Source organism: Alligator mississippiensis, chromosome 3 (assembly GCF_030867095.1).
Source record: "Alligator mississippiensis isolate rAllMis1 chromosome 3, rAllMis1, whole genome shotgun sequence".
Classification (NCBI taxonomy): Eukaryota; Metazoa; Chordata; order Crocodylia; family Alligatoridae; genus Alligator; species Alligator mississippiensis.
The window spans coordinates 39,119,294-39,134,298 of record NC_081826.1 but is presented as its reverse complement, the minus strand read 5'-3'; the positions used below and the strand labels follow the sequence as shown (position 1 = coordinate 39,134,298).

The 15,005-nt window shown below is 39.9% G+C and overlaps 1 protein-coding gene across 2 annotated transcripts in view; it reads left to right on the top strand.

Annotated features, from left to right (window-relative positions):
• VPS13B (vacuolar protein sorting 13 homolog B) overlaps positions 1-15,005 on the top strand; it is an 877,527-nt gene that overhangs the window by 729,818 nt on the left and 132,704 nt on the right. For both annotated transcript variants that reach the window (XM_059723846.1, XM_006263597.4), the window contains one exon: positions 12,196-12,398. In XM_059723846.1, coding sequence (XP_059579829.1) covers positions 12,196-12,398 — 203 coding nt within the window. The remainder of the gene's footprint in view (positions 1-12,195; positions 12,399-15,005) is intronic.

The following is a 15,005-nucleotide window of genomic DNA, read 5'->3' as shown; positions in this document are numbered from 1 at the left end:
CATACTATATTGCAAAAAGCTGCAGGCAAACATCGTTAACAGTTAAGTAAAAGGAAGTTAATTTTAGTTAAGTAAAAGGAAGTTATGGTATTGTTACATGCAAAGCCATCAGTTAAAATCTTAGTGGAGGTAAGTTTAAATTTAACTGTAGTCATTTTACATTATGACTTTTGTACCAGTTACACATAGGCAAATATAGAATTACCTGTTGAAATGGTAAATATTGTGAGTTTGCTCAGATATTTTGTTGGCAGTTTTTTTGACCTGTCAACCAGGAAACCCCAGGTCAGGAGCAGTCCTAGGAACTAGCTCATTGAGCCTGATCCCATGAGATGTTGGGCATCCTCTACAGCACTGATTCTCAACTGTGGGATATTCTGAGATCCTTTCAAGGGTTCCACCGGATACCATGCGGTGTTAGCATTGTTAGGTGTGTAAACATGATTCACAAAATAAACCCGCAGATTGCAAATAGGAATCCATAATGTCAAAAACTTTTTGACCTGTTATGATTCTTCTAAGTTCTTTCCAGCAGAAAATTGTTCTACTGCTTCTCTGTAATAGAAAAATGAGTGAAAACTAAAAGCTGGCATTTTTCAATGGGCACATTGAGTCTGAAAAGGTTAAAAATCACTGCTCTAATCTGTACCTAATCTCATGGGAATCAATGGGATTTGAAGGAACTCAGCACTGCATGAGATGCATAGCTTATTGTAGCATTGTGGTGCATGTCATTAAGCTTGGATAAAAATCCTTACAATTCACTAATGAAAGCTAGAATGCAGGATGCAACTCTGAGCCTCACACATGTTTCACAGCTCATTTAGAGTGCTCCTGAAATTGGCACTACCTGCTGAGGTAAAAGATAAAATAGAGTGAATAAGAAAGAACACTACTGACCTGCCCGGGGCCAGGGAGCCTACGAGAGAGGACTCTGCTCAGTGTCTTAAGCCATGGAGTGGGAGGGGGGAGACTCACAGTCATAAAGGATCCAATTAATTGTGTTCTGCATAGCACAAGTGTTGTAGCATAAATAATTTTCACTACCCTTCACCTCTTTTTGCAGATATAATTATTTTAGCATGTGAATAAGGGGCAAAAAAGTAAGTGTTTGTCCCCTTTGTGAAAATTGAACATATATCTACTAGTCTTCGATTCATTAAAATGTAGCGTACTTTAGATCATTTTTATGAAGATAAATAAAATAAAATATGGATTTCATGTATATCAATCAGTATACAGCAGAGACCAAACTTTTCATTTCATAGTTAACCAACCCTCTTGAGCAAACTCTTGTAAGGCATTGTCATAGCCTTTGGATGCTGCAGATATGCAAGTTAGCCTAAGGGGAAATAAAACATTAAATTAGATATGACTACCTAAAATAATATGCAGCAGTAACAAGCCATTTACAACACCCAGAAGACCTTTGTTACTTTTAGAAAGAAATATAAACTCTTTCCAACACTTGAACAATAGGAAATGAATTCTTTGTCAGTAAAAGCCAGAGGACAAACTACATATTTAAATGGCCACTGAGGATTGAGGTGGAAGTACAGCTTGTAGACAGCTATACAAATCACTAACAAACCTTAATGAATATTGGGTGTGGGCATCAGGGTCCTGTCAGTTTTGACACCATGTCCCAAGTAGCTTAAACCCAACACTCAAGAAAAGGTGGAGACCTCATCAGGTCTCTAACATCTGGGATTTTATTTGTAATTTTGGCATACCCAGCAAGCGCAAAAGAAAGAGTAAAAGGGGATTATCCTGACAATGAAATGAGTTACTGAATCTTGTGATAATGAAAAGCAGAAGAATTCTAATTCCTTTCTATAGTCCCTGAGGTGGAGGTGCGTTTACAGTTCTGCAGAAGTAAAATGTAGGAGGGAAGAACAGATGGCCTAAAATCCATGAAACAAGACACCACCTAATCCCAGGACTGAGTACCACTATTAATCCTGGTCAGATTCCCTACTGTTACTTTATAACAGGGTTCAGAGTTGCTACTGATGAACTGGCATGTCTATTTTTAAAAAATTGCAAATTAGCTGTAGGTTGCTGAGTTAAGACAATGTGTTCTGAATGTGTGGGACCATTAAATAATGTAGTTCAGTCTCCAAAGAATGGATGACTTCCAAGTGGAGTAGAATCAAACTACTTCATGTTTGTTTAGAATGAACATCATTGTTTTAGAAATCTCTGTTACTACCTTCATTATCAAAGCAATTGTATACTATGTAAAATGGAATTATTTTAGGTATGTAGGTACGTATGCTTTGTATGACTGTAGTAGGAACTCTATCATTCTCTTAATGGTGATTTTACAGCATATGCATTCAGCAGAAACTGTATAACAGTGGAGTAGTTGTTTTGATTTATTTAATTTTACATTTTATATTTTTCTAGGGAATGTTTACTTTCTTAAAAATATAACCATCTCATACACAGAGTACTGGGTTTAATAAGACATTGGGATCAAGCATGGGATGTGGTGACATGAGACCTGACTCTGGGCATATTATCAGACCTACATTTTCACAGTTGTCCACTATGGGGTGTGTCAGTTATTGAATGCCCATAGAAGATTCTCAGGGCCTGATTTATAGCTGCTCTGACTACTTAACACTATATCAGTCAACAAAATATTCAGGTGTTAAGCAAGCACCTCTGAAAAGCAACCCTCAAGTGTCCTGAGTACTTAAAATTTAAGGTACCCAAAATTACTGGACAATATTAAAAATGTGAGGTGGGGGCTGTATCTGGTTCCATTGTCTCATCTATAAAATGGGAATAAGAATCTTTAGCTACCATTCCAAAAAAGTTTGATATCCAGAGATGAAAAATGATATTAGAGGAAAGTAGCTGGATGATATTCTGTCCTTAATCTTATTACCAGTCCAATTTTCATAGTAGGCAAAATCCTGGCCTTACTCAAGTGATTGGAGTTTTGCCACTGATTTCTGTAGAAACAGTATTTTCCCCAAAGTCTATCACAAGAATTGAAGCCATGCACTCTATTTAATATTTTCTTATTCCATTACATGTTTTCCTCTATTGTACTCTATTGCAATTATTAGCAAATACATTGTAAATTGTTTTATACATAAGACAGTTGTCAAACAAAAATGAAACACTCCCTAAATACAGCAAACTGTAAATCTGTTGGCTGTATTTAGGCAAACCACATGAAGAGAAATTATCAAGTCAGCAATTGACTTGAGATTTCCAGGGTATTTAATATTCAGTAATGTAATGGACATGATGTACTTGCCCAGCCTTTTTTTTTTAAGGGAGATGAGTTCATTTCAGATAGATAACCATCTCAGACTTTTCTTCTGATTCATCACTTACCTGAACTTCATTTGAACCTTGTTAGACACAAAACAAGCAGTATTCTTGGCCCAAGCTATAAAATATAATTAAGCCCTTTTGAAATGATGTGTAAAAGAACATAGCTTTACCCCCACTATAACCACTACCACCACCACAACCAATAAAGTTAAATCAAGCACTGCCTGTAGTGGATTAAAATAATAAATGTTCCTGGATTTTAGTGTTTGAAGTACTTGAAGAAAACAGGCTTCTAGCAGCCAGAGCTGCTGAATGCAGGGGGACGTTTATTAATGATGAATTCAAGGATTTGGCCTGTTCAAGATCATTACTTTCTGTTTACCGTGTGTTACACATCTCATGTTTTTACAGAGCCCACATGTGTCTTCATGCAGTGCTGAAAAACCTCTCTTTCCACAAAGAATTGTTAATTGGTAATGTGCAAGTATTGTTCTTCTGGGGAGAAAGAACCATCATAGGATTCTGTTCCACACTAATGAGAAATCCAGTTCAGTCAGTAGATTTTTAACTAAATCTCTTCTGGAAAATTGTCCTTAACTTGCTCTCTCAGTTTGTTTGCTGCTGCTGTTTAGTCACTTCCTCTATCTGGTGACTTTTAAACTAACTGCAGCATTTCCCCATATAGTTATTTTAATAGCTGTGGTCCAAAGCTTGTTCCCTTTGCAGCTCTTTCTTAAAGGATACCTATGGAGAATCCAGCACAACTGGTCAAACCATTTGTGACATGATATATCTGAAGTTTAAGACATGAGTAATATATATATATACAAGCAACCAGCTTTCAGTGTTTTTTAACACTGTTACAACATATAATACTAAAAAAATATAGATACTTTTGTAGTTAGAAAATGCCTAGTAGTAAATCCTTTGTAGGGTGAAGAAGGGAGCAATTTGTATAAGTAACTCAACACCAGCAATTTAATCTGAATTGCATAAAAAACAAAAGCTTACCTTAAGCAGTTGAAATATTTTCTCCTTCAGTTAAATTAAGAAAGAAAAGTATGTGGTAATTAATCTTTGAAGAGCTAGATCATGTGCAGCTGCAATGGATGGAGCTCTCTTCATGCATTCCTGCATTGCCAGGATGCAGCTGGTAGAGCCATCACTTCCCCCAACTCCCTGCATTGGCACAGCAGTATACCACATATTTTGCTGGTGCTGGATACATCCACGTGCACATAATCCCAAACAAATGGAAACAGACCAGCAATCGGTCAAGACAGTACTCCAGTTTCTATGGCTAAGTACAGCCAGTCAAAAAGCCCAAGGCTGAACTGATTCAATATTCACAGGTTAGTCTAAGCTGCATAGATAGAACCAATAAGCAAGTGAACAGATATTCAGGTTTGATTCTGGAAATGTAACAGCATGCCTACAGTGGCTCAGGCCAGGAGCCAGAGGATGCTAGAGAATGCTTCCATGCTTGGCTGGAGCAGGCAGCCTGGGCCACAAGTAGCTCTCCCACCTGGAAAGGAGCTGGGTTTCAGGGGAGGTGCAAAGTATCCTGGGATGCTGTGGGAGTGGGAGTTAATTTGAATCTGGAGGGGATCTGGGACAGAAGTTCAATAAACTGATTTAACCTAAATCCATTAAGTCTGATATTACATCCATCCAGGTTTATCTTAAACTAGTTTTGGCCATTTTGAAAGCGGTTTAAGTGAACTGAACTTCTGTTGTGTTACAGATTTGAAATAGTTTCCAATCACTTATACTGGTTTATGTGTAATTTTTATCCCTAGCCTATCAGAGTAACAATGCAGGCAATCAAATACCGTTTTTTTTAACTATTTCCTGGGGTACTAAAGACATTCAGAAATATATAAGGTGTAGTGATAAGAGGGAAAAGATACAGCAACCTTTCAACTTATTTCAGCGCTTTGCAGTTGTTAAACCAATTGCCAAGTATTGATATTTTAAATTGCTTTTGAAAACAAAAATCTGTGTCTTTTGTTTGAGTTCCTGCCCTAACTTTATCTCTGACCCAGTGAAAATAAAAGAACGGTGCCCATCCAACACATTGTGTATAATTTTATTGTATTCATATAGAGAAAGAAATCAATACTAAAAAGGGAGGCTGCTTTACTCATTCACTTACTTTGAGTGCACATAGGCATTTCATTTTGATCACCCTAACTGAGCTTAGGGTAGTCTGAATGGCTGGGTGTACAAGCATTTGCTCTAAAAATGATGCATTTGATGTACAGTTAGTTCTCATCAGATGAGAGCTAACTTTAGATTGGTATAGGTTAACCTGACCTAAAATGGGTTAACCTGACCTAACAAACAACTGCATGTATCCCCAGCAGGACCCCAAGGGTGGGAAAAGCCCAGCCACTCTTGACAGCCCCAGGGTTGTGCTGTTTTTAACAGCACCCCCCCCCCCAAAACCCAGGCTATTTTTATCCCTCCGACTAGCACCCCCCTCCCTCCCTCCACCAACTCACTTGCCTCGGACAGACTTATGCCTCCTTCTGGCAAGCAGTGAATGCTTGCACATAGTGATCCCAACACAGGTGTAGGCAACTTAACCTGGGAATGCTTGTTCACACCCTCTGTTTCTATTGCCTGTGTTAGAATTCTTCTTTGTCTTTTTACCCCCATTGTAATAATTACAGACAGGATGGAATGATTTGCCTTTCTCTCGGCCTTCTCATTCATACGTGCATGCGCATGTACACACACATACAACCAGACCGCTGTAGAGTCCTTTAACTGTTCCTCACATTCTTAAGTTTTCAGCTTTTTTGCCTCCATATACTTACCCCTTCAAGTGCCTCTATACTATCTGTATTAACATAAATCAAGTCAGGAACATTAATAATTTAAAGATGATATGATTGAACATCAAAAGCAGACTCTCTCTTAATAGGAAGTTATCTTTCACTCAGTGTTCTTTTGTAAAAGTCTTCATATTTAACTATTATGCAAATCAATTTCTGGATAGTATCTAACACGTGCTTGCAGTTTCTCAAGTAGTCACAGATTATTTCCAGCTGTATAAAAATACCTGGATATGCCTTTCTAGCACATGTCTTCATAACATAATCTTTCTAATGACATACAGAAGCCTAATTTAAATTGAATTTTGTTTGGTCAGCATTGGAGCATGTTGGAGTGCTAATGAAGGTCTGAGCAGAGCCTGACAATGGAGGGTTGGCAGCATTTTGTAAACAATGTCCAAAGCATATGATTCACATGTATTAGTCTTCTGGAGTATTTTAAAAGTCATGAAACGTATTTGTTCCTGAAACTAAATTTTTGTACTCACTAAAAAATATGTTGGTATTCACAAGCAGTAACCCAAACAGAGCAAGTCAACTTCTGCATATCACAACAATTGTTTATGAAGATATATTACTTCTGTAGGCTGCCATATGAAGTTCGCTTTAAATAGTTACCATGATTTAATCTGTTTAAACTGAAGTCAGAAATTCTACAATAGATGTTTGAGAGATCCACGAAAGAGCTGGAGAAAATAGTGTGGGGGTGAGGAACAAAAAAGAATCAGATGTTTAACTTTTCAAGATGACCAATTCAGTAATAGAAAAGTAATTTCACAAGCTCATCTTATGCTCTATATTTCAGTACAGCATTCAGAAATCCTAAAAAAAAGGCCCTTGGTGTGCATACTGATATGTTGTAATGATATTTCTTCACTCCCTTCCCATAGGGTGCGAGTACACTTCTTCCACAATGTCAACCTACTAGGATTTCTACTGGAGTGATACTCCATTGAAAGCAACTTCCCCAAAGCCCATACATCTCTTTACTCATAATTGCTTTTTATAGTTTGTACCTACCTGTCAGTCTTTATCTGTTTTCTTTAAACACTTCTCCTTCCTCCCTTAACACTGCTCTTTGTGCAAGTTTATCTAAATATTCTTTGCATTTTTTCATTAAGGGCATGTTGATTTCTATACTAAGATTAATTTTGTCCCAGTGAGGGCAGTTGTAACTGCTGAGATGGAGGGTATAATGTCCTGCCTATAAAGAGAGAAATTCTGGTTCCTAATGAAGAAAAAATAAATAATGCTCTGGCCTAGGTCCCTAAGAATCTCTAGAATTTGCAGGATTTGATCCAGGCAGTTGTTCTGCACTTCATAAATTATATTGTTTGAAATTTAGTAGCACTTCTTTTTCTTTCTTTTGCAATTGGATCCCTGTTTCTGACTTGGAAATAGAGGTCCAACGATTTATTTCTTATTGTGCATTTATTATCACATTGAATCTCATAAAATAAGCCTTCTCCATATTTTTTTCCAAAAAAAACCCAAAAAGTTTAAATATTTCATATCTGTCTCAGTTTACAGTTTACCTGTTAGAACAATTTTAATTTGCAAACCTGAAGGTCAAGGTTCATCTTAATTCAGGCCCTTGTACATAAATCTTGTGTATGGTACAGTCACATCAAATTAATGTACTAGCATCATGTGATCTCACATACCATATCGGCTGCAAAACTCGCTGGAGTGACTAAAAGATGAGGTTATTTTATTATAGCTTACCTGCGGTTATTTTTTAAGTCAGTAAGCCAAAATCACTGCCAAATTTGGCAATGACAGAAGCAGCCATAGACCCAATTTCATGGGAAACCCAAAGTGTCAGAGTATACCAGTGGGTCTGGACCAATAAACATTGGATTATGTACTATGTGCTTAGTGTTATTTTTAAACCATAAGGTAATCTTTTTGTTTAGCACTTTCTGAATTTGTTTTTGGAGGTTAAGGCAAAACAGGCTTACATCATCTCTATTGGCTGATTCTATTTTCCATTAAAGTTTTGTGGTGGCAATTCCATCCAGAGAATAATACATGCTATGCCCCTAGGACAGATATTCAAAAAGCCGGAGCCTGAATTGATTCCATCTTTGCAGTTTAGTCTAACCTGTCTAGGTTGAATCGATTTGTAAAAGTACAGACATTCCTTGTGGACTGAGGAAATGCAGTCATATGCTTGCAGTAGCTCAGGCCAGGAGTGGGGGAGCACTAGATCGTGCCCTTGGCCGTAGGGAAGCTGTGCTGGGGAGGCGTGGCCAGCTCGGGCAGTAACATTGGCTGAACTGGCCACAGAGGGATTTAATTCCCCCCTTCCTGTCCCACCAGCAGGGACACAAGCTGGGTCCACTGGGCGATCCTCCCTCGCTGCTGCAGTGGCAGGCCAGCATGGCCCTTGAGGCAGAGGGGGCAGGGAGGGGAGTTATACCCCTACTTCCCCCGGGGAACTGCAGCCGGATCTGTATGCTGCTGCCACTCGCTCCCTGCTTGGGGCAAGCAGCAATATAAGCCCCCTCCTCTGGATGCCAGAGGGAGGAGGAATAACCCTTGTCCCTGCCTCCCGCCTAAGGGGCTCTGATGGCCGGCATCTAGCTGCACCCCTGCCCCCAGCGTCCAGCGGAGGTGCTTGCCCCAGGCACAGAGTGAGCAGCAGCAGCAGCTGGGGCAGGCAGACCCCACTGTGATGACCCAGGAGCAGAGGGCAGGAATAACCCCATTCCCTGCCCCCTGCCTAGGAGCCCTGCTGGCTGGCATCTGGCCCCACCTTCGCCCCCACCCAGCTGTCCCTACCCAGCTGTTGGAACAGCGAGGGGGGAGCCACTGTGATAGAGGCAGCAGCCGCTGTCATGTTTTCCCCGAATGTGAGCCCCTTCCTGGTGGGGGACCCCAGCTGCTGTGGACTGTGGCAGCAGCGGCAGTGCTGCAAGGGGCTCTGGCCCCCTCTGGGCCCTGGGCCTGCCACGCACAGCCCAACGCAGCTCTTCCTGCCTCGCAGCAGGGCCCCCCTGCCAGGAAGGGGCTTGTGTTCCCGGACACTATGACGGGCTGCTGCCCCCATCAAGGGCCTTGCCCTGTCGCTGCTGCAGCAGCCAGGCAGGGGCGTGGCCAGATGCTGGCCAGCAGGGCCCCTTAGGCAGGGGGCAGAGACGAGGGTTATTCCCTCTCTCTCTGGCATTTAATGGAGGGGGCTTATTGCACCGCTTGCCTCAAGCAGGGAGTGAGCAGCAGCAATCAGGGTGGGAAGACCCGACTGCAGTCCCCTGGGGGGCAGTAGTGGTAGAGGGGGGAATAACGCCACTTCCTGCCCCCTCTGCCTTAGGGGCCATGCCAGCCCCCTGCTGCAGCAGAGAGGGGTTGGCACTTGGCAGATCTAGCTTGGGTCCTGGCTGACGGGACAGGGAGGAGGGAAATAAATCCCTCTCTGGCCAGACCCCCATCCCTGCCTGTCCCTACTTGTCCCTGCTCTTCTGGGGAGCAGAGGGGCAGGGCCAGCCCTGCTGGGCCACAGCAGAGAGCCCACCCCAGAGAGCATGCCGGGATGCTGGGGGAGTCTGGTTTAAGTTAAACCAGGAAGGGATCTGGGACAGACATTGCATAAACCAGTTTGAGTTCACTCAGTTAAGTCTGATGCTACATTCAAGCAGGTTTATCTCAGACCAGTTTCGGCCATTTTGAAACTGGTTTATCTGCACTGAATGTCTGTTCTTTACAGGTTTAAACCAGTATCTGATCACTTAAACGGGTTTATGTATAATGTCTGTCCCTAGCCATGGTCTCTCCAACAACAACAACATCTGGCATTTAGTAATTCAGGATGACCAGTAGAGTAAAAAGAATTTACAGTCATTTATGTATGGAAAATCCTTTGCTCCTTTGTTTTTTGGCCCCATCAGAATGTAACCCTACACTTAATTCACATTTAAAGAATACTTGCAGATTGTGGAAAATGACAAACTGTGAAATAATCTAAACAAAGACAGATTTCTTTTAGAACAGTTTTCACACAGAAATGCAAAAAAATGAAATTATTAATAATTATTAATTAATTATTAATATTATTGTGCTCCTGAAAATAATTAAACTGTAAAATAAACACACACAATCCTCTTCTTTTTCTTTGGGTAAGATATTTATGGTGGTCGCTGTACGTTTCATTTAGCACACAGCTCTACTAGATCAACATCATACATTAATAAAAAGGATTAAGTTTTTATTGATGTGCATACAGGCTTATTGATGTTATTCTCTTGTTAATTATTTTGTATTTTATTGATCTTGAAAGAACATCCCCTAGTGAGTCAAAGTCTGGCCTTGGGTTCTCACACTTAGAGCCAAATCCCCAGATCCACCATCATGCCTGAATAATCCATAGTTAAAGGTTGAAATCTGGGCCCTTTTACAACAAAGGCAACACTCCAGTTCACTGCCATGGAGCCAGGATTCTATCCCAGGACTGTACATAATCAGCCACATTAACTGTAGAATAACTTTGCGGACATGGTGTCAACCCAAAAGTTGAAGTAACTTTCAATGAGGAAGCATCCTTCTAACCTCCTTCTACCATCACGTCACCCACTCTACATGGAATTCTGAAGAGCTGCGTTACAGTATGCTTAGAGAATGCATGAATGTTTTGTGTGTCTACCCTCTCCCTGTCTGGAGCTGTGGAAATGAGGACTGGATTTTCCATGTTGTTCTTATTATAATCAGTGGGGACTGTGCACACATATCTGGGGGAAAAAATTGGACATACTATATCTTCTTGCATAACATAAGTCATGTTCTTAAAAAAAAAATCGAAGATCAGTACATTTTAAAATTAATGTTGACATCATGGTTACTCTCAGAACGTTTGTAGGATGCAGACACATTTTCCCAGTTTCTGAAATTGAAGTTCAGTCCCTCCACCCATATTTAATATAGGTGTATAGACAGGATAGATTTCAGTTGTAGTGGGCTATTTCTTTTAGCAAAGTTTTCAAATATAAAGTAGCACAGTATCTTGAAAAATCTGCATACCATAGGCTTTAGGTGTTTTTAATCCTTCATCTTTTGCAAGTATCAAATTTCATTAGAAAAATAAGCCATGAGCATTACAGACTAAGTACAGTGACATTCAATATTCACAATGACAATTCCAAATATGAGCAGCAAAAGGGAAAAAATTAATCCAGCATCATAGTTTGCATCTAAATTTTCAAAAAAGTAAAGAAATTTTAGATGCAGTTTATTTAAATCATTCTGACTTGCATCAAAGAACTTAAAATTTTTAGTGGTCTTTTCTTTCTTAAATGTTTCTTTAATGACAATATATAGGTTCTATCATAAATTGAATCTGCTATTTTTTTTAATGTTTTATAAACTACGTAAACTGCAAATGGTTATGATGTGAAAAGTTTGGATTAAATTGATATTTTAAGTAAACACACGTTATATATTTTGAGTTGCCATGATTGTTTTGAATTATTTAAAATCAAACATAAAACTATTCCTGTTAAGAACTTTAGACTCAGGCAGGGCATTATTTTCTATTAATAAACCTGAATGAAAGCAGAGAGAATCAGAATGGCTATTTCCTATCAGTTTAAAATATAATCAAGTGAAGCAGCTGTTCTTATTTTTAATATACTCTTTTAAAAATGGTGTAGTTAATGAAAAATGTCTCTACTCATAAACCTTAAAATACTCACACATGTAAAAAGTCATAATGCTTTGGCAAATAGTACTTTGTAAGGAATGTGTATGAAATATACCTGCTTCATAACTGCAGCTCAGTATAAAGTGCACTCAATAATGTCGGGAAGCATGTTGAAAAAGAACCAAAAGGCCTCCAGCCAAACTGTGAACCTTTCACTTAAAATGGAGAGCATTTATTCATACCAGTACTTCCACTGAACTCAATGGAGCTACTTGTGTGAGTAGTTGCTTACCATAAGAGTAAGGATTCACAATCCAGCCCTGATAGAGGGAAAATCAAAAAATATACATGTTTCTAGGAAAGCTTTTTCTTGGGAGCACAGACATCTCAGTATGCTAAATACTATATATATTTATTTCTCTTTTTCAGGTGTCATTCATGGATCATCCTTTGTGCTTGATATAGATAATTTTCTTCTTAAAACAAGTCTCAAGGAAAGGAGCAGAACTCTCATAGGCCCTTTCAGCTGTTTGGCCAATGTAGAAGCCAAGTGGTGTAAGCACAGTGGTAATCCAGGACCAGAGCACACCATTCCAAAATTCCATGTTGACTTGAGAGGAGGTCTGATACAGGTCTGTGTGATGTGGGGTTTTTTATGGTTCTGATATTTAACTGAGTTTGCCTCTAATAATTCTGATTTTCTGTCTAAGTTGCCTGGAAATCGTATAAAGTTTTGCATCATGAGAGAGCTCACAGATTTGAAGGGAGGGAGGCTTGGGGTTTTTTTGTTGTGCTTTATTTTGGGGAGTTTTGTGCATTTTAAAAGATGTATGCTTTTATATGAAACTACTGATAAAACAACTGAATATATAGTATTGTTGATAACTGCTCCAGACATTTTACTGTAGTTTAGCTATACAACTTGTATGTATGTATTTGTTCCCTTAAAAGTGCTGTATCAGGTAACTAACACTTAACATTTAGGACCCTGCTGTAAGTGTGTATGTGCGTGCGCTCCTGCACTACATGTCCATAATGGCTTGGGGCAACTTTAAAAAATGCAAATCAGATTTTTCTTTGAACTTACAGAAATTTCTCAGGGGAATAATTAGAAGTTATTGTTTGTTGCAATTAGCACTTTGTTTTGTATTCATTCTCCCCTTCAGTTAAATACGTCTATAGCTTGACAACAGTTCAAGAAGCATGGGAGTTTCTGAAATGAAAAGTACAGATTCTGTGTAATTCAAGCAAGGTAGCAGTATGCATGTGTCCTGTTCTGATTAAAGTATTGTGGGATCTATAAGCACCAAACAGTTTACATATAACAGAAAGGAAATACTGATCGTTTTAGGACTTTCCCTTTCATGAAATTAAAAAGAAATTATTTAATATCAGTGTTATGATTAGAGGAGATTGAATAATACAAAAAAGTGATTTGAATATTTTCATTTAAAAAGCAGGACATTTATTTCACCATTGTTACCTGTGATTTGTTGTTCACAACTTTTGAGTATTGTCAAATCCCAGAAGTTTCACAAGTTTGTTATTGAAATGGAGTTTGATTATTGCTTGCCATTTTCAAAAAGTTAGTCAGATAAAGAGCAAAAATAATGCTGTGTGACTGAGGCTGCAGGCAAACGTTACACTTAAGACATGATTATCCAGTTAATTGTGTCTTAAAGTGTAAACTAGCCACACATTCTGGGGATTAATGGTACAGTAAAGCAGGAAAAGCAGTTACAAAGGTATTATACAAAACATGCATAACACCTTTGTGGCTGGTTTCTATCACACCTTAAACTGAACATGTTGCAGGGATCAGGAAGGATTGGAAACCCATCCCCCCCACACCCTGGTGATTCCAGCCCCAGGGCCATCCTATGTTGTCGGCTGTCAAGGACTACGCCAGGATTCAATCCTGAGAGTGGTCCCTGCCAGATGAAGATCAGCGGATCAGGACTATCCCAGCTGTCTTGGGGCAGCCACAGGACCTGATAATTAACTGGTTGTTGGCTGGCTTCAGGGACCGCTTGGAGCCAGCCAACAATCAGATCATTGTCAGGTACCCAATTTGCCGGTGCAGGCAGAGCCTGGGATTATATACTGCAGTTGGGATCTGAATACTGGCTAGAATTTGAAAGAGCAGTGCCATACTAAATTTTTAGGGATGTTGGGTACATTATGCCTCTGTAAGTTAGAAGGAGATGGGGTTGAAGGAACTGTCATGGTAATTCCTGAAAAATTTTTTGTCCTCATTTCATCATTGGTTTGTTGTAAACTGGAATTACTGTAGGCAACAGTGTAAATGGGAAAATGTAGAACTGCTTTGCAGAGCAAAAGAAAATTGCTTTTTCAGTTTCTCTGTTCAAGGAAAGACTCATCTATTCATTCCTTTGTGCACATAATACCTACCAAAAGCACCTAGATAGGATTAGATATTTTACTGGCCAAATACCAGGGATTACAAGTCATTCACTGTTGCATGGGTGACTGGTGCCACCTTAGTCAGGAGCCAGTCAGCAACTGGGGGGGGAAGTCCCCCTGCGGCCAATCACGCTGACTGGGGAAGGGGGAGGTCCCCCTGTGGCTGATTGCAAGGCAGCCGATCACTGCAGCCACTTCCAGAAGTGGCTGCAGCCGCTTCTGGGAGCATCGCTCTGTGGCTGGCACTCACAAGGGGGGCACCAGCGCTCCCACCTGCCCCCCCCATTGGGCCATTAGGCCCATTGCCTAAGCAGGGAGCGTGGCCGCTTGGGGGGTGCATTTGCGCTCTCAGGTGGGACACGTGCACCCCTGTGCGTCCCCTATGCATCACCACTGCACTGTTGCATGATTCATTATTTAGAACCAGTTAACATGTAACAAACATTATAGAAATCTTTTAAGCATATTTTTAAAACCTTATCCATTGATTTCTTTCTGCCCCTGCTACCCTTTTTGTCACTTCAATTATAAAGGTTTTGTGTATCTTCAGGATTTTTAAAGTGCTTTTTCCACAGATTTTTTTTTCTAAATACATTTGTGTTTCAGTTGAAAATGGACTGATTTGGGGCCATTAGATGTGCAGCTCTCTGAAATCTGAGAGCACCAAATTCAGATTTAATTTTGGTGACTCAGGCACACCTTCACCTTTTAAAAGATATTTCAAGGATGGCTGGAGCATATGGAAAAGCAACTCTTGTATATTTGCATGCATCTAAATGCATAAATTAAATAGTCAGTGGGCTCATCTACACGTG